Source organism: Lissotriton vulgaris, chromosome 1_1 (genome assembly GCF_964263255.1).
Source record: "Lissotriton vulgaris chromosome 1_1, aLisVul1.2, whole genome shotgun sequence".
NCBI classification, from domain to species: domain Eukaryota; kingdom Metazoa; phylum Chordata; class Amphibia; order Caudata; family Salamandridae; genus Lissotriton; species Lissotriton vulgaris.
The window spans coordinates 1,520,063,139-1,520,087,947 of NC_141685.1; the positions used below are offsets into that span (position 1 = coordinate 1,520,063,139).

Consider the following 24,809-nt stretch of genomic DNA (forward strand, 5'->3'; position numbering starts at 1 on the left):
GCGGCCTTTGTCACACTTACATTGAGTCTCGGGTCGGTGCTTTCCCCCCCCCCCCCTTTCGCCAATGGGCCCCAATTACCCAGTCATCAGCATATGCTAGATGACTGGCATGTGTACTTGCAAATTTGGAGGCATTGATGTGCTTATATTACAATGTATCCAACAAAATATGAAGTGAAAACAAAAGATATGCAGGGTCAAACCCCTGTTCTAAACTGTTGCCTTTTGAATATTTGGTGGTAGTTTGCTACTGTCTGAGAGTTTCACCCCAACCCAGGCATCTGTGTAAAGTTCTGCTGATAAGAAGAGAGCATGTTCGATTCCCCCTGACAGTAAATCAACCCATAGCTTATTACTGTCCATGTTTGTAACACACGAACAGCCTCCTGTCTTTTACTATTAGAGCCTTATTAGAATAAGTGAATATCACCAATATACCGTGGAAGGTTGAGCAATTGCCTCTGAAGCCCGTTTAATGACATTTTAATGTGTTATTGTCCTCGGCCCACTTGGCCAAAAACAGTTAAAGAAGATTTGGGAAATAGTTTCCCATCAGTATCGAGTAGGGGAATTGGGCGCCAGCTCCTGAGCTTCGATTTAGGTCCTATGCATAATTCCTGTCAGCCAGAGAACCTATGTACATAAACCATCTGTTTCCCCGAGAAGATGTGGGTATAACTCATCTCTTACTAATATCCTGTAAGCCCAGAAGGCATAATTCACTGTGCCTCAGTCAGTAACATAGTTTATACAAAATGACTGCATTTTTCTTTACAGAGTAATTAATGCCCTTTCATCAGCTGATGTTCCCTCCATCTTTTTGAAGACATGATTGAGGAACAGCATTAAAACATTAGAAGGGAGATAATTCAAATGATTTTTAGTAGTACAATGCCAGTTGGAATGCACACGTCCTGTGCCTACATTTATTTCAAAGGGAATGTCAAACAAAGAGATGCCAATCACTACTTTATGCCAAAGGGAAAGGTGTGAAGAAAGAAAACACTTGAAGGACCGTTTCGAAATCTGTGTGCCAAGAAGTAAGTGAAGAAGGACATTCCTGGTGTGGCTTGGCACTGGCAGAGGAGTCGAGAGGTCTCTTCTGGTATAAATGAGGGTGACCTCCAGGAAGGGTTTCATCAGCACTCGACCGGGGCCTGCAGCTGAAGTCTGACAGAGAAGCCTCTCGCAGCCATGAAGACCTCAGCCGTGTTCCTGCTGGTGGCCCTCGGCGTCGCTGCCGGTGAGTACACCTGCTTGGTCTCTGAGGAGCTCCAGCAATAGAGTGTATCATAATGTGTTGATAACATCTTTGTGCTCCTGCATATTTATGTACTTTGACATCTCGCCGCGTTTTGTAAGACAGGACATCTGAATGTAAGCATGTGTATAGAAGGATCCTAGCTAGGAAACAGGAGTGTGGAGCACTGGGCGAGGGCCTAGGGGTAGGATTCAAGTCCATGGACAGAGACATGTAATGGGCGTATCCTATTGTGTGGGGGATTTGTGCTGCTTGAAGAGAGGGGGTTCGGCTTCTTTCTGACGCACATACTTAGTCTGTGCCCAATTACTGTACCTGTTGCATAACTGTATTACTCAAATAACCATACACATTCCACATTCTTGTGTGGGGCCATCTCCGGGCATCTTAGTGGCAGTGAAATACTGTGTAGGGAGACAAATCCAAGGGAGGTACTCTCAAGAAAGTATCCAAGGCAGCATATGCCAGAGGATGACCTTCAAGAGTGAGTGACTGAGCTGCTAAATGCTCAGCAACACGGGACTGTGTGCAAAGACTGTCTCATATGATAACAGAATGTTTTAGACATTCAATCAATCAATCAATCAAGGAATTTGTAGAGCGCGCTACTCACCCGTTAGGGTCTCAAGGCGCTGGGGGAGGTCGCTATTGCTCGAACAGCCAGGTCTTGAGTTGTTTCCTGAAGGCAAGATGGCCCTGGGTCAGCTGGAGGTGGGTGGGGAGGGAGTTCCATGTCTTGGCTGCCAGATAGGAGAAGGATCTTCCTCCGGCTGTGGCTTTGCGAATATGTGGAACGGTGGCGAGGGCGAGGCTGGCGGAGCGGAGTTGGCGGGTCGGTGTGTAGAATGCGAGGCGGTTGTTGAGGTACATGAGGCCCGCGTCGTGGACAGCCTTGTGTGCGTTGGTGAGGAGTCGGAATGTGATTCTCTTGCTGATGGGGAGCCAGTGCAGGTCCTTCAGATGGGCAGAAATGTGGCTGTGGTGGGGGATGTCCAGGATGAGTCTTGCTGAGGCGTTCTGTATGCGCTGTAGTATTTTCTGGAGCTTGGCTGTCGTTCCGGCGTAGAGGGTGTTTCCGTAGTCCAGGCGGCTGTTGACAAGGGCCTGGGTGACCGTCTTCCTGGTTGCGGTGGGGATCCATCGGAAGATTTTTCAGAGCATGCGCAGGGTGTTGAAACAGGATGATGAGACGGCGTTGACTTGCTTGATCATCGTGAGGGATGAGTCCAGGATGAAGCCCAGGTTGCGTGCGTGGCCAGTGGATTTGGGGGCGGTGCCCAGGGCAGGTGGCCACCAGGAGTTATCCCAGGCCGAGGGGGATGGTCATAGGATGAGGACCTCCGTCTTGTCTGAGTTCAGTTCCAGACGGCTGAGCCTTATCCATTCTGCGACATTGAGTGAGTTTGCAACCCTTAGATATGATTATAAAGTTTTTAATCCATAAACTGGTAAAACTGGTACCTCACTACAAGGTTCGAAATGTAACTCGCATAGGGGATACCCAATTTAACCTCACTTGCCAGTTTTTGGCACCTTGACTCCAGTAAAACCATGAATATATCCATTGCATGCATGGATTTTTCTGAAGGATGCCTGTACATATATGATCTTTGAAGCCATGGTCTGTCTGCAGATGTAGCAAGTCAAGTTAGCTTCCTGCCACAGATAAGACTTCTTCGGACAGAGAATAAGAACAACAAAGTTGTAGGTTAATGTTCTAATGGCATCCACCCCATTCACATGGCTCAGCGCAAGCATCACATTTCAGTCTAGCAGTTGAAATGGTTAATAAAATCACTTAGATTTACAGTTGCACACCACATCTATATGTTGGAAAAACACAGAAAGTTCTCTTTTGCTTTCCCACTGCTATTAGAGGGAGTTGCCTTCAGTAGAACTCTCAACACATCCATCCAGTTTGAAAGGCTCTTGAGAAAGATCTACCCGGTTTAAAAATGTGCATTTCTGTCATGCCTCTAAGAGTGCGTGCATTCCACTCCCATGCTGACTCGTGGACTGGTACATTACTCAATGTTTTGCATCACAAGTGCCTTACGAGGCAATCCAATGAGTGGTGAGTGGTCTGTGGAAGCAAACCATGGTCTGTTAACTGCCCACACAACAGGGTCACAGCACTCTACGGATGAACTCACACATGGGTACTGGTGAGCGCTGTTCGATCAATGTTTTTATTGTAGCACATTTTTCTGGTGGAAACACTGCTTGTTTGGTGCCACATACATTAAACTATGTTCTTTAATCAGTGTGCATGTTTATTTTTCTTCAGCTACCCCCGCACCTGGCCTCCCTCTTTCTAAGTGTCTCAATGCGCTTCTGGTAAGTTCATCTTTAAGGGGGGAGAAAGCCGGAAACTATTGAAGGGTTTTTTTCCCTGTAGGCCAAACACCCATTCTTATTAAGGCATGTCCAGTACTCTACGGTCCTGATGGTGGTGGACTAGGGTGTGATATTTCCACCAGATTCAGTAAATTACTTCTATTCCATGTTTTCACCCTAGAAATGAAACATGACATGAATGTCTGTGTTTTTTACCACACCAAACGCAATGCATTTTTGCTGTGTACCAGATCTTTTAACCTGGTAAATTCCATCAACAGTGGGGACTGATAACTATTGCATACGTTAGAATACCATTACCTGTACTAATTCTGATTTGTGGAATTTAACCAACACTCATGGCCAGGGCCTCTGCCTTAAAATTCCAGTCCGGCCCCTACAGTGGAATATCACATCGCACAAGTTTATCGTTTTATAACATTCATGACCAGAGCACCATGTATTGTCTTTTTAAGTTCTCAATATTGCTAGCACAGCATTAACAAATATGGCTCACTGTCTTTCCTTCACTCACAGGACAAAGACCTTGGAGAACTTCTGAAAAGCGTGCAAGCTCTCGTCTGCTCATATGACACCTGCCAGGTACTGCCAAAGTATTAGTCGAGCTCTGAGCATTGCGTTGGCTCTAGCTTAGGATGATGTGATATTGTCAGTCAGATCTCTCTGACCATTGTTCAATTCTCACCTCAAGGAATGTGAAAGTTGTTTCACCGTCCGCTCCAGGAGTTTCCCTCAGTATCCAGTAAGGGATGTGTCCCTCAGAACCTGTGAGAGATGTTTGTCCCCTCTCTCTCATTTCCCGGGTCCCTCTCGCCCTGGCCACCACATTCCATGGACACCACATCCGGGTGCAGTGTGGGCTTCCAAGTGTCCCATCAGTGGCGCTTTCCTGTGCGTCTCTGTGCACACCCGTGTCAGCAGGTATCAATGACCCACCGGACTCTCTCAAGGGGCTGGAGCAGTGAATCTCTGCTGCCTCATTGAGGGCATGTGCAGTCTCATACAAGACTCCTGCATGACCACCGGGCTCGCTTTGACAGTATTTCAGCATAAGCCGTTACCGTAATACCTCATGCAAGCATCATTTCCTCTGCGACATTCTCCAGTTCCTGCCCTCAAGGATTTCATTATTCAAAAGGTCAAACCTTTATGACTGAAGCGAACACCTTCTTAGTAAAAAGAAATACCATTCTTTACTTCCAAAGACTGTTTTTTGTTGTTATACACGTATTGTCTTCTCTGTACCCTATTTATTTGTACCTACAGTTCCATTTAGCTTTTCACCATGATTCTTTTTTATTTTATCTCAGGAAAAGAAGGGAACAAACAATGAATGCAGTTTGCAGGAATGGGAAGATCTGACACAGAAAGCAAAAGAAGTGCTGGTAAGTGTGTCCTACCTTGCTTGTCTTCTATGTTTGTCTTCAGCCTGTCCCTGTCCAAGAATCCGAAAATCTCAATGGTGTCCTTGAATGTGCCCCTACCATGTCCGTGGGTTTGCACAATGGTGTACAATAACACTGTTAAATGTTTGCAAATACAGGTTTGGACTTTTTATGGTTAATATTGGGATTATAACATGTGGGTAATTTTTCAAACTGTTTTTCTGAACAAATCTTAGTGCTAAACTAGCCTGTAGAAAGCTGTCTCACATTGTGGTGAGGCAGAGGTCTAGACTGGGGTACCACCATGCACACTGCTATCAGAGGCTGGTGCCTGAGTGTCCCCCGGCTGTTACTGGGATTAAATAAAGACTCAATGGAGAATCTGGCGGACAGAGTCCTAGAGTTGCACTCAGCTATGAGTGTATACTGCGCTCTGTACACTATACATATTCTTATTGATCTGTAATATATGAAGTAAAAATAAATGGCCCTAACAGGGAATGCTCGTAGCCTTTAGCATCTCTAATTATTTAAATTGTCTTGTGTATACTATACTTATATTGTAAGTTTTTCCTTTACCTTTTAGGAAAGAGCTGGCTGCGTAGTTGATGAAATTCTGCTTGGTGGAAAAAAAACGGTGGTAAGCAGTTGCAGTTTTTCCCTCTCTTGCTCTCGGTAAATGTGTGATGCAGAAACTTAAGTGTGGGTCCCCAAAAATGTGTGCGGTGACGTGGAATGGGTGGAAAGACTGACTGTCCAATGGTGAGCTGTGTCTACTGTGGAAAAACTCTGCCCCCTTCAGAGCTGTGGTGCTGGAACAATTTTCAGAGTGGGAGTGCTGTCATCAGGGTTACAGCATTGAAATCATAGGGATTGTGAAAAATCTAAGGGGCAGATTTACAAGTCCCTTGCGCCACGTTTGTGTCACTTTACCCTTGTTAAAAATGACGCAAAAGTGGCACAAGGGCCTTGTAAATCTGCCCCAAGCGTCTACCAAAGAACAAGTGTAGTATATGAGGCCACGCCCATTCAGTAGGAGAGTGGGAAGGGTGTGGTACACAGCTTGTACTAAACCATGGTGTTGGAGCGCACTGTCAGTTACCAACAGCACATTTTCAAAGAAAATGGCCTCTAAACCTTCACGGATTTGCAGTTTCACTGATAAAACTATACAGTGTGCAAATCATAATGTGTGTAAATTGGGTTTCAGAAAATATTTATCCTTTGTACATCACCAAGTAAAGTGTCTCGATTTGTTTTAATGCTTTTATAATCTTCCTCGTTCCCTTCATCTTAAGTTCATTCACTACATTGCCGAGTGAACTTAAAATAAATATTAATCTTAACTTTAGTAACAAAACTGCTGTCTTGGTTTTAGCATTATTTCTAATCTAATTCTTATTATTTTCCTGCTTATTAAACGCTGTATCATTATTCACAATATTGAATTAGCCATACTCTTTTTTAGGTTATTGTCATTATTTAAGTTTAATCTTATTGTTCTGTTTATGTGCAAATGGTGATAATGTTCTTGTGTTTCTTGTTTTTTAAATTCAAACGAGGAAATATTAATTCGAAATAGCTTAATTTATTTTTCAATATGACTAAGTCATTGACAAATACATGTGTATAAGGGCGGTAGGAAGCTCCTTCGCTGCATTGCGGCATCTACAAGCCAGCTGGTCCAGTTTTGCCTCACTCTACCTTTTCTGGTTCAGTGAGCAGAGTACAGAGGCCAGAGCTGTTATACCAGCTCCTCCTCATTCCACCACATGCTAACATTACCAAGGGCGACTTACTAAATAATCCATAGGTTTGGTTCCACTTAAGGAGAAGGGCAGATGTACAGCAGAGGACGCGAGTTCCACCATTTTGAGATGGATATCCAGTGTCAGAATTTGATGGAACAAAAGTGAACTCTCAACTGATCAGGCCCTCAGTTGTATTTTTCAGCAATGCCTTTCACTGTCTTGAGTACCCACTGTCCACTTCTATGTCTGCTCTTATCAGTCTTAGTATGAGCGCTCACATTTGCTAGTGCAACTTAAAATAAAATATTTAGAGGCATATTCTCAAGCGCCTATCGGCACAGGAACGTCACTTTTTCTGACGTTCCCGTGGCGATAGGGTCTGCACCTTTTTCTCAAGGCAGCGTTAACCCACTTAAGGTGGCTTTGCGCCATGTTAAGTGGCTTAACACAGTCTTGAGGATAAGGCCCCTTTCACACTAAATTTAGCGTGAATGGGGCGTGCTGTGGTTGTTGCGGTGGGTGTTCCACTGCAACATCCATTGTGATCGATGCTGCCACCCATTATCAAGGGTGGCGATAATAGGTGGCAGCAACAAACTTAAGACCAGAAGAATCCTGTTCTTAAGTTGGTGAAACAAGGAGAAATGCTTTACTTCTCCTCGTTTTTGCTTTTTCCATGTGTGCTGCCTAGTGCAGCACATATGGAAAAAGCAAAATGCCATGCTTTTTGTTCATGTACAGGAAGGTGTCCCTTTCGGTATATGAACAAACCTTTTCAAAGCAGCGCACATGAAACTAGGGTGGCAGAGTGGGCTACAGACTGGTGATGGATTAAACCCAGATCTGTTGATTGGGTGTGAGTGTTTGATTGGTTCAGATGCTCCGTCCATCACCACCCCCTTGTGTACCGCTTTGTTCGCCATAAATTGGCAGGGTATGCTCAGACGTGAGTCCCTTGCTCACTTTGCCACTTGATTCAAGCAAGCCTGGCTGAAGACCGCTGTAATGACAGAAACCGGTCCTAGGAAGCTTGTTTCTGGTCCAGGGAAGGCATGGCTCGGCAGTTCGGGCTGGACTGTTCCCATGAGGCACAGGGTCAGACTGATTTGCATATGGCCATGACTGAACTGGGGTGGCAGAGTGGGCTAAAGAACGGTGATGGACTAAACCCAGATCTGTTTACTGGGTGTGAGTGTTTGATAGGTTCAGATGATCCGTCCATCACCACCTCCTTTTGTATCGCTTTTTTTGCCATAAGTTGGCAGGGTATGCTCAGACATGAGTTCCTTGCTCACTTTGCCACTGGATTCAAGCAAGCCTGGCTGAAGACGGCTGTAATGCCAGAAACCGGTCCAAGGAAGCTTGTTTCCGGTCCAGGGAAGGTATGGCTTGACAGTTTGGGCTGGACTGTTCCCATGAGGAACAGGGTCAGACTGATTTGCATATGGCCATGTCTGAACAGGGGTGGCAGAGTGGGCTAAAGAACAGTGATGGATTAAACCCAGATCTGTTGACTGGGTGTGAGTGTTTGATTGGTTCAGATGCTCCGTCCATCACCACCCCCTTTTGTACCACCTATTATGAAGGTTGGCGATAATAGGTGGCAGCAACGAACTTAAGACCAGAAGAATCCTGGTCTTAAGTTGGTGAATCGAGGAGAAATGCTTTTCTTCTCGTCTTTGCTTTTTCCATGTGTTCTGCCTAGTGCAGCACACATGGAAAAAGCAAAATGCCATGCTTTTTGTTCCTGTACAGGAAGGTGTCCCTTCCTGTACATGAACAAACCTTTTCAAAGCAGCGCACATGAAAGTTACAAAATGGTATTTTAGGATTGTTTATGTGCAGGAAGGTGTATCTTCCTTGACATACACAACCCTCACCTGCACACAGACACCCTTGCACGCTGGTGCAAGGATATCTGCGTTGGCGCTATGTCGTGAAACTTAGCACCATCGCAGGGGGAAACGCCATGCTGCACCACATTCTTGAGAATAGGGTGCAGCCTTGTGTTTTAGAAGTGGCGGTGAGAGGCGTTGAGCCAAGAAGGCTAACGCCTCTCCCCTCCACTTCCTTGAGAATATCCCCCTAAGATGTTTATGACAAGGTCTCCAGTTAAGAAGCCTTGGTATTAGGGACTTCCTACATTGAGTGCATCTGTGACATTCAATTTTGGCTGAAGCACACACTAGTGCAGCCATTGCCTTTCAGTTTGATTTAAAATCGCACTGTGACTGGCTCGTTTATGATGGGTGTGGGGGACCGTGGAGAGGGCCAGGGTGGCAGACCGCAGGTGTCTGGTGGGCTGGTGGAAGGTCAGGTGGTTGTTCAGGAATTCCGGGCTTGTATTGCGGAGGGCATGTAGGTGTGTGTGAGCAGCTTGACGTGGCATCTCTTCTTGACAGGGAGTCAGTGCAGCTGACCGTTACAGTGTATGCATCCACTTTATGCCATGGCGTCACACCTCATATTGTGTTATGCTAGCCTCATTCCTTGACATCTAACAGTGTGCAGCAGGTAAGTAGAGACAATGATAGCCGATCCATACATTGCCTCTGAATGAGCCACGGCCCTGTGTCCAACAGGCCCCAGGTTAGATGCATCAATTGTTCATGTGGCAAGTCGGCAAACATTTCTGTAAGATGTTTTACCAATGCCATGTACAAGAGAAACATAAACACTTTAATACTATGGTTTTCACTTTGCAACACAGAACAGATGAATGAACATGATTTTTTTTTAATAATAATGGGTGAGAACTGCACATCATATGGGATCGTATATCCTCAACTAAGCAGCAGCTATAGGTGCAAGTAAAGTATTAGTTAATATTTCCATGTGGTTTTGTGTAGGTACTTGTTATGTAAAAGCTCTCTTTTTCTAATATATTATAAATTACCTTCCAGGAAGAAATAACTGCACAAGTTGGAGAACTGGTTAAACAACTGCAGGGACCTGTCAGAGACCTCCTGGTAAGATCAGCTGTTTACAATTAATGACTGCGTTGGAATGTATTTTCTCCTTATCAATACCTAAGACTATATACTGCATCTTATTGTCAACCAGTAAGACAAGGACAGTACCACGAGTAAGTTTGGAACCCGGGAGACTTTTATGCGGCTCAACTGAGATTCTCCATGAAGTGGGAGCAACCTATAATGACTTAATAGCATTCAGGGGCGGCTCTAGGCTCATGTCGGCCCTGTGCAGGGAGCGTAGGTAGGGGGCCCCGGAAGAGAGGGTCCGGGCGGAGCACGGAGGCCAGTGAAGAGGGGGGGGTCAGGGTGTTTGGAAGTGGAACAGAGCCGGAGGCCGCCAAATCCCTGCCAGGGGCCGCCACGCAAATATTTATCCATCCTCAGAGGATTATTATATTAAGGATATATATTGGCGTGGTGGCCCCTGGGGTTTGGTGGCCCTGTGCAGGTGCACAGCTTGCACATGCCTAAGGCCGCCCCTGTAGCATTCTTTTGATTGGATCGTTATCAGTGCCCCCTCCCCGCGTCACATTATCAGCATCGATATTAAAAAAGTGACATACTGCAGTTTTGTGAGTGTAAAACCAAAGTGCTTCCTACAGAGCATTATGATCTCTGTGCTAGAGGGCTGTCAGGGACCCAGCCCAACCAGCGCCAGCCAGCATCTGCTTCATGAGGACAGCAGTGCCTGTCAGGCTAGTGGTGGCAGCCAGGGAGCCTGCAGGGAAATTAAATCACCCAGTGCCCCTGCTTCACAAGAAGAAAACACTTTAGGTTCAAAAGGTGAATTTTTCAGGCACAATGTAGATTCTTGAAGAATCTTCAGCCGAGGTTTATAAAAAACATCTGCACATTAGTATTTTACAGTATCTGCTGTGAATATTATGTATAAATATATGTATGTGTGTTGTATTTATATAGCACAAACCATATGTTTGTGGCACACTTATAGCTCATCTCAGTAAAATTCTTATGTCAAGTGCCTAATATTACAGTGATTTAAAAGGTCAAATGATAGTTTAAATCGTAGTGCAACCAACACTGGTCCTTGAACAGAGATTTTCCTGTGAGTAGAAGTGTTTTATTCCAGGCTTCGGTGTGGCACACACTTCCATTTCCAGCAGTAACACACAGATAAACACGGTTTGGGAAGTCAGGCCTCTGTTCGTGCTCTGGCAACAAATGAAGGGGACGTGAACTGAAGCAGACAGCAATCTCTTCTAAAGTTTCAAGAGGGAGAACACCCCGGTATAGGCCTCGTTTGGGATCTAGAGTCACAGGTTCAAACACAAGAACTCTTTCCAGATATTGAACTCTTCTGAGACAGTAACGAAGCAGTAATAAGAACTTATACATAATGATCCCTAGAATATTCGGCTGAGTGCACATCTGTAATGCACATATTGTGCAGCACAAATGTTCCCCTGGACTGCAGAAGACGCAGGTTCCACAATGACAAGTGTTGCAGGACGGCAGAGTGGGCAGCCCAAGGGCTGCATAGCACTTCCTGCATAAGTAAGTCTCAAACGTGCCCCTGCGCTGGACGTTCTTGGGAGAAGACGGTGTTTACCTATCTAAAATGTAGCGTTTATTTCTTTAACAAACGGTTTGGTTTATCATTGGTTACTCCAACACTAACGCAGTGCAAGTGTATTATTACTGGGCATGGCAGTATCAAGGCAGGAAGGATTCATGAGTGAGTCAGAGCTGCCCTAGGCCCTTCAAGGATTCATGCGTGACACAGGTCTGCCTTTGGCCCTTCAAGGATTCATGCATGAGTCAGATCTGCCTTAGGCCCTTCAAGGAATCATGCATGACACAGGTCTGCCTTAGGCCCTTCAAGGAATAATGCGTAACACAGGTCTGCTTAGGCACTTTAAGGATTCATGCGTGACACAGGTCTGCCTTAGGCCCTTCAAGGAATCATGCGTGACACAGGTCTGCCTTAGGCCCTTCAAGGAATCGTGCGTGAGCCAGATCTGCCTTAGGCCCTTCCCTATGTCTGCTGCTGTCAGGCTCAGGAGTGGGTCCTGTCTTGTTGTGAGTCTTGGATATGTTCACACTCCTGGGAGGTATAGTGGCACTTACCTTTCTGCACATGTGTTCTAGATGCGTATTGGAAATTCACAAATTGTCAGTTGCAAAAGCAATAGCAAGAAAGAAAATGAGGATTATATTTATAACATTCTTGTTAAAGGCTTTGAAATGAAAGGTGTATTAAAATGTCTTTTATCTGTGAGCCAGTAATACTTCTTACCAAGCTAAAATGGCAAAGATAAAGTACACATTTTTTTCATTTTAGTTTAGTAATCTACTTCTATTACAAAAAGTCACATATGGTGAAATTATATATTGTAAATTCTAATCGCGTGTGACATTTGTCCGCTGCTTGTTACTTTTATCCTTGCAGTTAATTATAAATGTATCATTCACTAATTTCTCAATTGTCTTTTAGATGAAGCTTGGTCTTGAAGAGCCGGCGTTTAAATTAGTGTGCGGTCTTCTGGTAAGGGATTCGTTTTTATGTAGCACAAGCATGCTTCATGGTATTTCAGAACCTTTTGTATGGTGTGTTATGTTATTCAGATTTAAATAGTGCACGATTACCCAAACGTGTCCTTGTGCTGTCCTGGCGTTGTCTTGGCAATGGCGCTGTCCCTGCGCTGGCGCTGTTCTGGCTTGTTCAACCTCTTTCCAAGAGATGAGTACCACTATTTCTCTCCTTTTAGCATGTGGCTTCAGAGTTGTGTTCTAGTAGCCTGTAACACAACAGCTTGCACTTAAACTACATTTTGAATCTTAAATTATGTTAATTTCTTGCCAATAAATCTAAAATAGCAAAACAGCAGTGCACAAATTCCTGTGGAAACTGTGCATGATGAACCAAACACAAAATAGTTTTAGAACATATAGGCCACATGCACAGTTTTGCTCCACAATAGACAGTTGCATGTGCACTGTGTGCAAATTGTACATTCCAGACCTCAGAATAATGTATAGTGCTCTGATATCATGTTTTTCCCTTGATGATGTGCAAACTAACATGGTGGAGTGTTCAGCAGGCAATTCATGCCAGATTTTACCTGGCACTCATTGTGCTGGTAAACACTAACAGTGTGTGTTAGACTTGACAGCCTTAGAGTGGTCTTCCCCCAAAGTTTTGCTTACCTCCTCCATTTTTCTGATTTCGTTTTTGCTGGCTTTAGGACTAAATGCACTTTACCTCTGCTCACCTGTGCTAATGTGCTTGCGCTCTCACCCCTAAACATGGCATTGTGTGCTTACCCCAATTGACATATTTCATTTACTTATAAATCCCTAGTAAAGTTCACTACATGTGCCCATGACCTCTAAATTAAATATTAGTAGTGGGCCTGCAGCACTCCTTGTGCCACCCACTTAAATACCCCTCTAACCATTGCTCAGGCCTGCCATTGCAGAGCCTGTCTGTGCAGTTTACACTGCCATTGTGATCTGGAAAGATAAACTCTTGCCAGGCCTAAACCTTCCCTTTTTACACATAGAAGTCACCCCTAAGGTAGGCCCTGGACAATCCAGAGGTCAGGGTGCAATGTATTTAGCGTAGGGCATGCTCTTTTAAGTCTTACATGCTCTGGTAGTGTAAAACTCCAAAATCCGTTTTTCACTACTGCAAGGCATATCTCTCCCATAGGATAACATTGGGTTTATCCTATTACATTTTTTAAGTGTAATTAATAATTGTGAATAGATAGACTTTTCAAGTTTGGTGTCTCTGGAGTCACAATTTGAAATCAGAATTCCTGGTTAAGTCAGATTTTAAATTGCAAGTCTGAAAATACCACTTTTAGAAAGTTGGCATTTTCTCACTTGAGCCATTCTGTGCCTCCTGCCCCTTTCTCTGAATCCATGTTTAGAGTGGGTGACAGCTGACATTCCTCTAGACAGCCACATGTAAAGGGATCCTAGGTGTGACTTGATGGGCCATCACATTCTGATGGGCCATCCTGGGCTGGATGGGAGGGAGGAGCTGGGCACAGACTCAAACTTACACCTGAATAGGCTGTGTCCTGTCCCCACATAAAGGACTGCTCAATCCCCTGTAGTGAATCTGGAGCAAGGGTAGGAAGGGAGGACCTCTGTGAACTTCAAAACTATGTCTTTGAAGTCTCCCCCACTTAAAGACACTGCATTACTGTTTTAAATGTTGCACAAATACTGTACACATTGTCTCCTAAGCTACCAGAGGTTGATCATAGGATTAGTTAGGGTGTGCTTGTGACTTACCCTGACTAAGATTGTGGTTACAGCTTGGACAGGGTGCATACCGTGCCAAACAGAAAACCAATTTCTAATAGCGTTGACCATTAGAGTGATGTTATTATCCTGATTAGGGCTTGAATGGGAGTTGTATCCAAAATGGGATTTGCATGGGAGGGGAACGAGCACCCTCTCTTCAATCTCTAATGGCTCATTTCGTTGCTGCACCACAGCTTCATTGAATTGACTTTGTGTGGGTCACACTCATCTGCAGCAAAGTAGCATTTGAATGAACCTTGGTCACTCCACTGATCACAATAATTAGTGGCTGCCATCTCTGGAATGTAGTAGTGAGTGTGTGTAGCAATAACTTTGAGCAGATGCATTAGAATGTAGATGATACTGTAGTAGTCATAACTTGTTATCAAGCTCACTGCTACCATTCTACGTGTAGGCTGTAGGTGTTTAAAAATAAGGGCTTTAGGGGCATACTTATCAAGCCGTTTCCCCGTTAACAAACGGGGCGATTCTCAGAATTGGCCCGTTTGCGAACGGGAAAAGGACTTTTGAGATGTATCATCCGAAAAGGAAATCACAAAAATTGCGATTCTCTATTTTGCGATTGTGTTTAAGGAATAGCAAATTGCAATTCCTTAAATGCAATGCAGGAAAATTGCGATGTGGCCCTAAGGAATCGAAAATTACCACCAACTTCAATTTGGTGGTCATTTGCAATTTCTTTGAAAAATGCACTTTTGTGCATTTTTCAAAGTGCCATGTGGCGCACATACATGCCCTTAGGGGATGTATGTGCGCCACATGTGCTCACATACATATTTCAGGGTTGCAACAGGGTGTCCTTTTGACACCCTGGCACCCTTTAAATTTCTTTTTCAATTTGCGATTCCCTAATTACGAATCGCAAATTGAGAATGTCTTCCCATTCATTCGTATGGGTCTCCTAGCCCATAGGAATGAATGAGAAGGTATTCCTTAAATGTGATTCACAATTTGCTAATTGCAATTAAGGAATGCCAAGGAATAGCAAAATATTTGTGAATTTTTTATTACATCCCGTTTTGCGATTCTCATAGCGATTCTCTAAAAATCGCTATTTGAGAATTGCAATACCGTTATTTGATACCTATGCCCCTTATTACTTAAAATAATTGATAATTCTAGCCCCGTCAGACATTGAACACCAAGCATGCACGTCAAACAGAAAAGTGATGACTCAATAAAATGTTCAGACAGACCATCCTCTCTCAAATCATATTTAATAGCAAATGTCAAAAATCCATGCATTTCAAAGCTCTTGGAAACACAAATAATGTATACCATGATTGCTCCATTAGAGAAGAAAAAAACAGTAAGAGGTGGCAGTAGGTCAAAACACCTTCCACATTGTCTCAGTACAATTTTTACTGTTAAACAGTGACTTGATTTTGGTAAAACACACAAAAAAACTCCTCATTGATATTTCGAAGATTATACTAGCTTCTCTGTCAGCTCTGTCATGGTGTTCATAGCATAGCACATAGAAAATAGTATTAGTTCAACAATTGTCAACTTGAAGTCTTAGGTTCATTCATTGTATTTTAATCCTTACATAACATTTATGATTTTACATCTCATTTTTCTATAATAGCACAGAAATACTGTACATTTGAAATGGTTCTAAATTAATTTGATGACTATTAAACATTTCCTTCTATGTGCTTGTACACGTTTTTTTTCTTAATGTCGTTTTTTGCAAAGATTTTTATGAATCATGCAATAAAGATAATTACTTACTTACATTGTCTCAGTATCACTGACAATCCTCTGCTTTGTGTTTTTTAAAGAATGAATTTAAAAAGCCTCCTGGTTGTTGTTCTCTGACCATTTAGAGACCGTTGTTTAGTGTTGACCTCTCTTAGAGATGTATGAAGGTTTTCTATACAGGGAAATTGCCATTTTGACAATTTATGGAAGCAGCCATGCCACTTTCTGCTACAGTACAGTCCTGTAATAATGACCAACAACAACACATTTTTTGCTAGAGCTTTATGATGTGATTTACTTCCTTAGGGTGGATATTAGCACCAAACTAATTATTCTTATGAACTGTAGTTGTGGTCACTCCTTGTTTGCTTGTTATTATAGTGGTACACTGAGAAGTAGCACAGTAGTGAGTTTTTCCTTTTCTTTATCGCTCCTCATCCATGAAAAAGCATTTTCTGACAGTTTGGAATAGCATTACCAGTGCTACAGATCCTATTGAGGGAAAATGGAATAACAGGTCTGGAGATTTACTCCTTCACCTGAATGCACTTTTCCATTTTTTCCCTGATTCACAAACATTCCAAGAAATACACCAAGCACAGGTTTTCAGGCGCACTTCAGAGAATGCAATGCAACTTTTTTAAAAGACTCCTATTCCCTCTTTGTAGAGGTCTCTATAATGGAGACGTCTGCAATGGTTTAATATGGTCCTCTGTGCTAATGCACACTTTGATGCGAGTTTCCTAAAATTGATGCAACCTGACGCAAAGTCTATTTGGTATTTACAAATCCACACTAGTGATGATTTGCGTGGCCTTTTTATGAAGAATGAATGCAACACATTTCACTACCTTGTGTTACTTTGTGTCAGGGAGGTATTCTATAGGCATTCCAGTGTATCCACCTTTGGATTTTGCCGCAAACTCATATTCACAAAGAGAAGTAGACATGAGCTGGCGTCAAAATGGTGCTCATACCTGATGCTGGCTTTACAAGCAGAAATATCTTTATTTCTCTATGTTATTTGTCCTTAACCTGTGTACCCCATTCTGCAGGACACATACGAAGTAAAAAATATTTATTTATTTATTTTATAGTTTTATAGAGCGCGAACCAGACCCCTGAGGGTATCAGAGCGCTTCACAGGCTTGAGGGGGAGGAATACAAATCGTGAGGATGGGAGGGATCACATTGGGAGAGCAAAGGAAAATAGCCTCAAAGAATAGTTTTTTTGTGTAGGAAGTAACAAGTACAAATACTACCGGACCACAAAGCAGTTACCGTTGCACTATGGCGCATTGGTGCCTGAATTGTCCGTATGCAGCATAAAGTGCCTCAGCACGTGGGGAGAGCAGAAATGCACCATTTCTTTGAAGATTTGGCAAAGTACTGCTCTCTATAGGTAACGCAATGCAGCACACCAAATTTGCTTGCTGCGTTGCTCTACTTCTTTGTAAATAAGCTCCCAGGCTTTCTCGATGGGGAAAACATATTTCCGTAAGGAGGAAGCACTTCCCCCAGACCCACGCCAAATGTAGTGTTGATCTGTTGCACTTCTAATCCTAGAAGTGGGGTTTCGCCAGCCCTGTGATGAAGTAAATCTCTGACCATTTAAGTGATGGAAATTTGTCGGACTTCCAAGTCAAAAAACGCATTGTAATGCCCTTTTCCCTTCCATTGAGTAGGAATTACGAGTACAGATAAATTATGCTTACCAAGCATCGTTTAATACATTTCTGGCAGGTTTAAAAAAAGTTTTTTTGTAAATTTACATTCAAATCCAAATTTACGTATGAATAAATGTCTCCAATATTTGTTTTGGTATTGTTGATTTTGCTCTTTTTTTCTGTTTGTAAAAGATTTACACTAAAGTCACATCTATGTTTTCTTCCCCTAGGGTGATGCTCTGGTGCAAGTAGCGGTAAGTTCAAACCAACTTTTGTCAGTATCACCCAATGTAAGGTCAGAGACTAAACACGGCTATTTAATAGTGTCATTTCTTTATTTCGGAAGTGAGCAGAGCGAATTACCTTTCGCTCTTAGACCATTATGAGGTGTGTTATGCAAAGCAGAGGGATGTCGTCCTGTCTCGCAGAGATTCATCGTAGTTTGAAAAACATTCATCATTTTAGTGTTGAGCTCAGTGTAACTGCCACACTTCCCACGGTCAGTCTTATGGCTGCTTCTGGGGTCGGGTTTGTGTCTTTAACAATGGGTTTTTGAGAGCGCCACAGTCTTCACGTGCCCCCACCACTATGCTATGACACTGGTGAAGTAAGACTTTATCATTACTACCTTTAGTAAAATGATCGATGCTGTTTCTGCCCTCGTCACCTTTCTCTGCCCTTGAGGGCAGGTGATGCCGTGAGAAGGAGCCATATGAAATTGCATGGTATATGGAAATGCACATGTGGCAATGTTTTGCAGCCTACCCAGGTCATGCTTGGCTTTGCAATAATTCTAGCATGTTCTCTTGAACATGCACACATGTCATGCGCATGCAGTCAAAGTTGAGCGTTGAGAGCACACTGTCTGTCTATCAGCTCAGCTGCCCCTTATTCTGTGAAATAATGGGGTTTTGTGAATCCTTGTGTGAGAGGAAGGCATGCCCCCAAATGACAAAAAGCGCGACAGGCCTTATACACACGAGGCACAGACTTTGTAATATTGACTCTGCCATACCATGTCTGTGGTGCCTTTAGCTAGTGGACATATGGTGTGTAAGTATGTCATATGCCAGGTCTGTAGTTGGCAAAGGTGGCCAGTGACTCATGCCTTTGGGAAAAGGTCTTTGCCACAAGGAACGTCATGGGAGAGGTTGGTTAATTAAAAAAATGAAAGTGCCTTCCCGTGGTTCATAGATTCGAACTGTCATTAGATGCCACCACTGCATCTCTGCTTTACGTCAGTGTAAGAGAACAGCGGAGACAAGGCCCGTTTTAGGGAAGGATGAGCACGCGACAGGAAGAGGCTAAAGACCGTGCCAGGAAATGCCAACGTTGTTTATCAGCCTGGGACTATGCTGTATGCCCCACACTTGTCCCTGACACTTGCCTCACTGCACTGGCAGAGGGAACCTTAACCCCTTGGACGCTCATGACGAGCTCAGCTCGTCATGATGTACACCTCCATACACTCATGACGAGCTGAGCTCGTCATGAACAATGGGAATCCAGAATAGTCAGCATCCAGGAGAATTAGCTGTAGCATTCAATTAAGGTAAAGTTCGACGAGGTCACCCGATTAGTTTATAAATACACAGAGCTCAAGTAAGTCGAAACAATGGCCCTGGATTCATTTTCAGAACTGTTGCATGAGAGGTAGCTGGGAAAATCCAACCATTCTGGGAAAGTAAACAGCTTTATATATTCTACCAGGATTCCATTGTAAACACATTGCACTGGTATTACACTCTATTAACAATTTGAAAGAGAATGTGAAATAGTGGAAAAGTGGATCTTTGCAAGAAAGATTATTAGAACTTGTTCTGTTGAGCCATCATTTTAGTGAATTCAATTTGTAATCACAGCCCTTCTTTGCCTAATACGCCTAAACCTCTTGACTTTGTATTCCAACTTGTTATAATAGCATGGAAGTGTGTCTGTTTGTCTATACCAAAACTGTTTAGATCCAAACTATCAGTGTTGTAAGGGATTTCGGTTCACATGAATACACATTCATGGCATTTAAGGCGATCACCCCACACTAGGCGCAGACCTGCAAAGGGTCATCTGGGGGGTGTTGTGTTTATCAATAACTTGTAATTCAAATTAAGAATGAGGAATTCCTCCAGCATCCAGCTTTCAGGCAACAATTACAATGTCAAGATAACTTGTGGTTAATGTTCCTACTAGAGAGAGAGATCAGAGTTTTGTCTAGTTGCAATTTTGACTCATCATTCAGTAGCACAGAGGATTAATATGTCTGCTGCCAGGAACAAATCTGTATTTTATGTGAAGCGGAGTGGTATAGTTAAGCCAGACTTTACCAGCGCTTTAAAACAAATAAAATGTATGTGAAAGAGGGGCTATGGAGTGATGAGTGTCACTTTTACTGGGTGGTAGTGATAGTGAGGGAATCCGAAGAGGAGGTCATGGAAGCCCAAAAAGATGGCAGCACCAGGCGCCACCAGCACTGAAGTCGGCCCTGTACACACTTATATATGGTACAAAAGGGGGTGGTGATGGACGGAGCATCTGAACCAATCAAACTCTCACACCTAGTCAACAGATCTGGGTTTAATCCATCACCGTTCTTTAGCCGACTCTGCCACCCCAGTTCAGACATGGCCATATGCAAATCAGTCTGACTCTGTGCCTCATGGGAACAGTCCAGCCCGAACTGCCGAGCCATGCCGTCCCTGGACCGGAAACAAGCTTCGAGGGCCGGTTTCTGGCATTTCAGCCGTCTTCAGCCCGGCTTGCTTGAATCCAGTGGCAAAGTGAGCAAGGGACTCACGTCTAAGCATACCCTGCCAACTTATGGCGAACAAAGCAGTACAAAAGGGGGTGGTGATGGACGGAGCATCTGAACCAATCAAACACTTACACCCTGTCAACAGATCTGGGTTGAATCCATCATCTTCATTTAGCCCACTCTGTCGCCCCAGTTCAGACATGGCCATGTGCAAATAAGTCTGACCCTGTGCCTTTCCAGTCCAGGGAAGGCATGGCTTGGCAGTTCGGGCTGGACGGTTCCCATGAGGCACAGGGTCAGACTGATTTGCATATGTCTGAACTGGGGTGGCAGAGTGGGCTAAAGAACGGTGACGGATTAAACCCAGATCCGTTGACTGGGTGTGAGTGTTTGATTGGTTCAGATGCTCCGTCCATCACCACCCCCTTTTGTACCGCTGTACACACTTAAAGTCATACGATAGACAGAGCTGTCCCAGGTGCTGGTGGTGTCTGGAGAACAGGCTGTGGTAGGCAAGGTGCAGTTCTTGTACTTCAATGAGTGAACTCCCAGGAAAAATCAGCTCTGTGGAAGAATTCCATGCTACTTCTGACCAGAGCATTGCAGCATCATTCAGTAGTGAGCACACTGCCATTCTTATAGGATTCTTCACTAAGCTACATCTATATTTACACCTTTTTAAATGACAGAACCATGTTCATAACGGTTGATACTAAATCGGGGAGTTTTTTTCAGCGAGGGCATCCCTTTTCACCTATTCAGCAGTTACTGTATGTAATGTCCTAATGATTACAGAGTTACTGACATCAAATAGGACAGCCATGAATGACATTATTTTTTTAATCCAAAACAAGGTTAGCAATGTGCCTATGATGGACTATAATAGTTTGGCATTCTTACATTTTGGTATCTCAATTTGTTTTAATTACACATTTTTCTTTGAAATATTCATTCCCTATTTTTCTTTACCAGGGTGCCCTTAACAACTTGCCTGGCCTTTTAGGAGGACTTACTGGCGGCGGTGGTGGTGGTTTACTTGGAAAATAAGGTAAATAGATATTTCATATTTAAGCTTCACGACAGATCGCGAATACATTCGAAACAATATATTTTTGTCTACAAAGAAACCTGTTATAGTGAACACAGCATTGACACAGCAGGAGGTGATTCTGGCTCACAGGCCAAATGGATATTAAACATTTACTCTACTACTGTAAACGTTCTATCTTGCAATTTTTTTCAGGATTTCGAAATTTTAAATGCAGGCATATATATCAGGAATTGCTGTGAATGTATATGAAAGTGACGCCTCCCTTCCATTTTAGATTGCAATCCCTGACTCTGGCTTTACTTTCACTGTGTGACACTGGGCGAAATTCATCATTCTCCATTGACGTCTTTTATACTAGTGAATAGTCTTTCACTTAAACTGGGTCAGATAACCTCTTTATAACATGCCACCACCATCCTTAGACTTTGTGTAATAGGCTGCCAAGGGGATTTAGCAACCAATTTGTCGCATCAGAATTGTTCTATAAAACGTATTGCCTAGAACTGAACGGTCATAGTGAAGACCCCTCTTCATATCTTGGGCCTCTAATGTGCAGCCCTTTCTAAAGAGAAGTGGGCACTGGTGTTACCAACACGAGGCTGCCTTATTTAACAGCGCTTCACAGCGATATGAACATTCTGCTGCGGCACAATACAGTGCTGCGCATACCTTGAGATAGTACCAGTTGGCCTCACTGCTCTTTCATGCTGTGCTTGTTGACTCCAACCTTTGGGTAGTTACACTCAATCAACACACCAGGCTGATGATGGTTCATATTGCGCTCAAGTTCTATTCCCCTGTCAAAGAGGGGTCGCATAGTCAAGTGTTGCAGCGTCAAGTTGCTTGCTTCAAAGGTTCAGCTCAACTAAGGATGGATGCCCTAGGTCCATCACTGGGAGGGTATTATTGAACTGCACCACCAGGGGTCTGGGAGAGGTTAATCTAGACATATCTGGCCTCCTCTCAAACACCCCACTTGGACAGAGCCACAAATGTAGAACGAATCCCGGGTGGCCAATTTCAAACTCCCTTGATTGGCAGCTTCACTGAACTGAGTTCCATAGTGGGAAGACAAAATATATGCTATACATTAGTTCTGCAAGGGAGAGAATGGTAATAGAAGAGTCTAAAAATTCTCGATGAAGTGCTAAATCCAGAAGATAATAAATCAGTGACAATATTAGCTCTAGGTCGAGGAAAAGTTATAGTTTAATTCTCCTCTGGATTTAGCACTTCTCACAGAATCTGTAGATGTTTTAATTGCCGCTCAGCTCTAAATCAGGCCCTACTTATAACCGGGTCAAGGCTAATTTATAGTAATTAGTTGTTGTCTAACCAGGCATTTCATATCCGGCGGCAGATCCTCCATTGGAGCGGAGGAGTGCTCCCCCCGCCTGACAGTGCTGCAGGCATAAAAAATAAAATGGTAATGAAGAGATTTCATTACCTTTTTATTTTTCAGTTCAGCCGCGTCAAGGTGCAGCGCTGGGCGGGGCCATTGCAGCTGATTGGCAGAAGGAAGCAGTGGTAGTTGCTATTCCAGTTTAAAATGCGCTTCACTTTGTCCGACTGTCTTGCGACAGCCAGACTGACCTTCGCATTTTAAACTTCTCTAACCTGAGGTGTCTTGGACAACTGGCTGAGAACAGGCACAGGCACCCAATGCCTCATGGAGCTTCGAGGCAGGCGCTACAGCCAATTGAGGTGCTTCTTTAATGCTGGGCAATATTAGCAGCAGCATGAGAGCAGCATCAGGATTGGTGCCTTTCCACCTCTAGTAACACGTTCTCGTTCCCTCTTGAGTCTTGGCTGCTAATTAGCCAAGCCATAGGCGTGGCTGTTAATGACCTCAAATGCCACTCTGAGGTCGTGAAGGGAGCGGGAGCAAACGGTCTCTGTCCCCAGAACAGAAAAATACACAGGTTTGAGTAATTGAGTGTATGTGCACTGTAAGTGGGCCCCACATTTGCACCACCATTTTAGAAAGCAAGCGGCCACTACTGAGAATGTTCTGAATTGTTTGCTAGCTTAAACTTTCCAAGACAAGTTCTGAATAGATAAGTGATACTATATGTGATTCAGCCAATCACCAGGCATTCGTCTCTCATATGGCCGATTTAGGAAAATCAGAAGGCATTCTGAGGGTGCAAATCTGTGGATATCTATGTGCAAACACATGGGCAATGTCATCTGGTTATAATAATAATATGAAACCTTCTTCAAATAAGCAAAACATGATTTATTATATCAGACATTAAAGGCTAACCACAAATAAATGGCAATAGGCAAAATCAGTACGAAATCAACAGGTTCTCTTATCAGGTTTTTGGAATTAAAATGTAACCAAAACTAAAATTCCACAGAAAGTAAATGGTTGTATGAGTGAGTTTGGATGAGAAACGTATTCAAAAGCTAAAATAACTGTTAGTGGAGCAATTGTAAAAAGTGTATAAGGTGAGGTAATCAATTAATCAGAGCATTTGTAAAGTGCGCTACTCGCCCATGAGGGTCTCAATGCGCTGGGGGGACTGCTACTAGGTAACAGCTAGTAAATATGACACTGGACAGGAATGTAAAAGAGGGTTGGTTATAATAAGCACCTCACTGAAAGAAATGACAAGAATAAATAGAAGAATGAGGGCTGCTACACAAGCCAATTAGAAGACTAGGGAAATTTGGATTCAAGCACATAGGTTGAAATTGAGGCTACTGCTGAGGTTACCTTAGCAATTTTTTCAAAACAAATATAAAAAAAATGTATAGGTTAGAGCTAAACGTTTTTTTTTTTAAAGTGAAGGTAGCTGTAGTAAAATATATATTTTGCATGAACACTTTGGTCATATTTGTATTCCATTTGTAATGTTCTCAGTCATACTGTGAAATATCAATGAAGCTTATCCCTAATGCTCATTAACTGTATCGCAGAGTCCAATTTCAATTTACTAGCACGATTCGTTCGCACGCCATGTTGGTGAACAACAGGAACTTGAGACCATTGAGATTTATTTCTCCTCTATAAAGGTGTTCGAACATTCATTTGAGTGATATTTAATTTTGGAACATTTTTTAAGTTTGATCAAAGTTGCTGCTCAAAAGGATTTTTGTTCAAAATCAACACTGTATATGTTTCCAGAGCATTCACATTAATTTCTTCAAAAATGCGCTTCATGCACAAACCATTCAACCCTTAACAGCTCGGTGCTGAAGAAGGCTACAGCTTTACAGTTTGAGATGATCAGTGTTGACATACACTATCAGAATTTATATTATACCTTTGTGCAAAATAACAAGATACAGTGAGCTAGATCATTGCTTAACAGTTCTCTTCAGGCCATGTTGTTCAGGTTTTTTCCTCAGAGATGTCTTTATAATTACTCGCTTTTTGTCTCTCTTTTAGGGGATCACTGGATCTGATCTAGGTTCCTGCAGAATGATTCTACACACATGCTAATTTCTGGTTCCTCTAAACTCCTATCTTTTCATCTGTTAAAATGCAATTGATCATCCTAGATGTCAACTCACCGGGAATTTTGACAAATCTCCTCTTATATTCTTGTTTCCATTCTATGATTGATTCCAATAAAACAACCAGAAATTGCATAATCTCTA

At 43.1% G+C, this 24,809-nt stretch overlaps 1 protein-coding gene across 1 annotated transcript; it reads left to right on the forward strand.

Moving 5' to 3' along the window:
- Positions 1 to 1,125: 1,125 nt before the first annotated feature.
- LOC147750756 (ranaspumin-like) lies at positions 1,126 to 24,809 on the forward strand. The gene is made up of 10 exons (XM_086917978.1): positions 1,126 to 1,243; positions 3,549 to 3,598; positions 4,136 to 4,201; positions 4,930 to 5,004; positions 5,591 to 5,644; positions 9,659 to 9,724; positions 12,186 to 12,236; positions 17,631 to 17,654; positions 21,122 to 21,197; positions 24,598 to 24,809. The coding sequence occupies exons 1-9, from the start codon at positions 1,195 to 1,197 to the stop codon at positions 21,194 to 21,196; spliced, it is 510 nt and encodes a 169-aa protein (XP_086774104.1). The 5' UTR covers positions 1,126 to 1,194; the 3' UTR covers position 21,197; positions 24,598 to 24,809.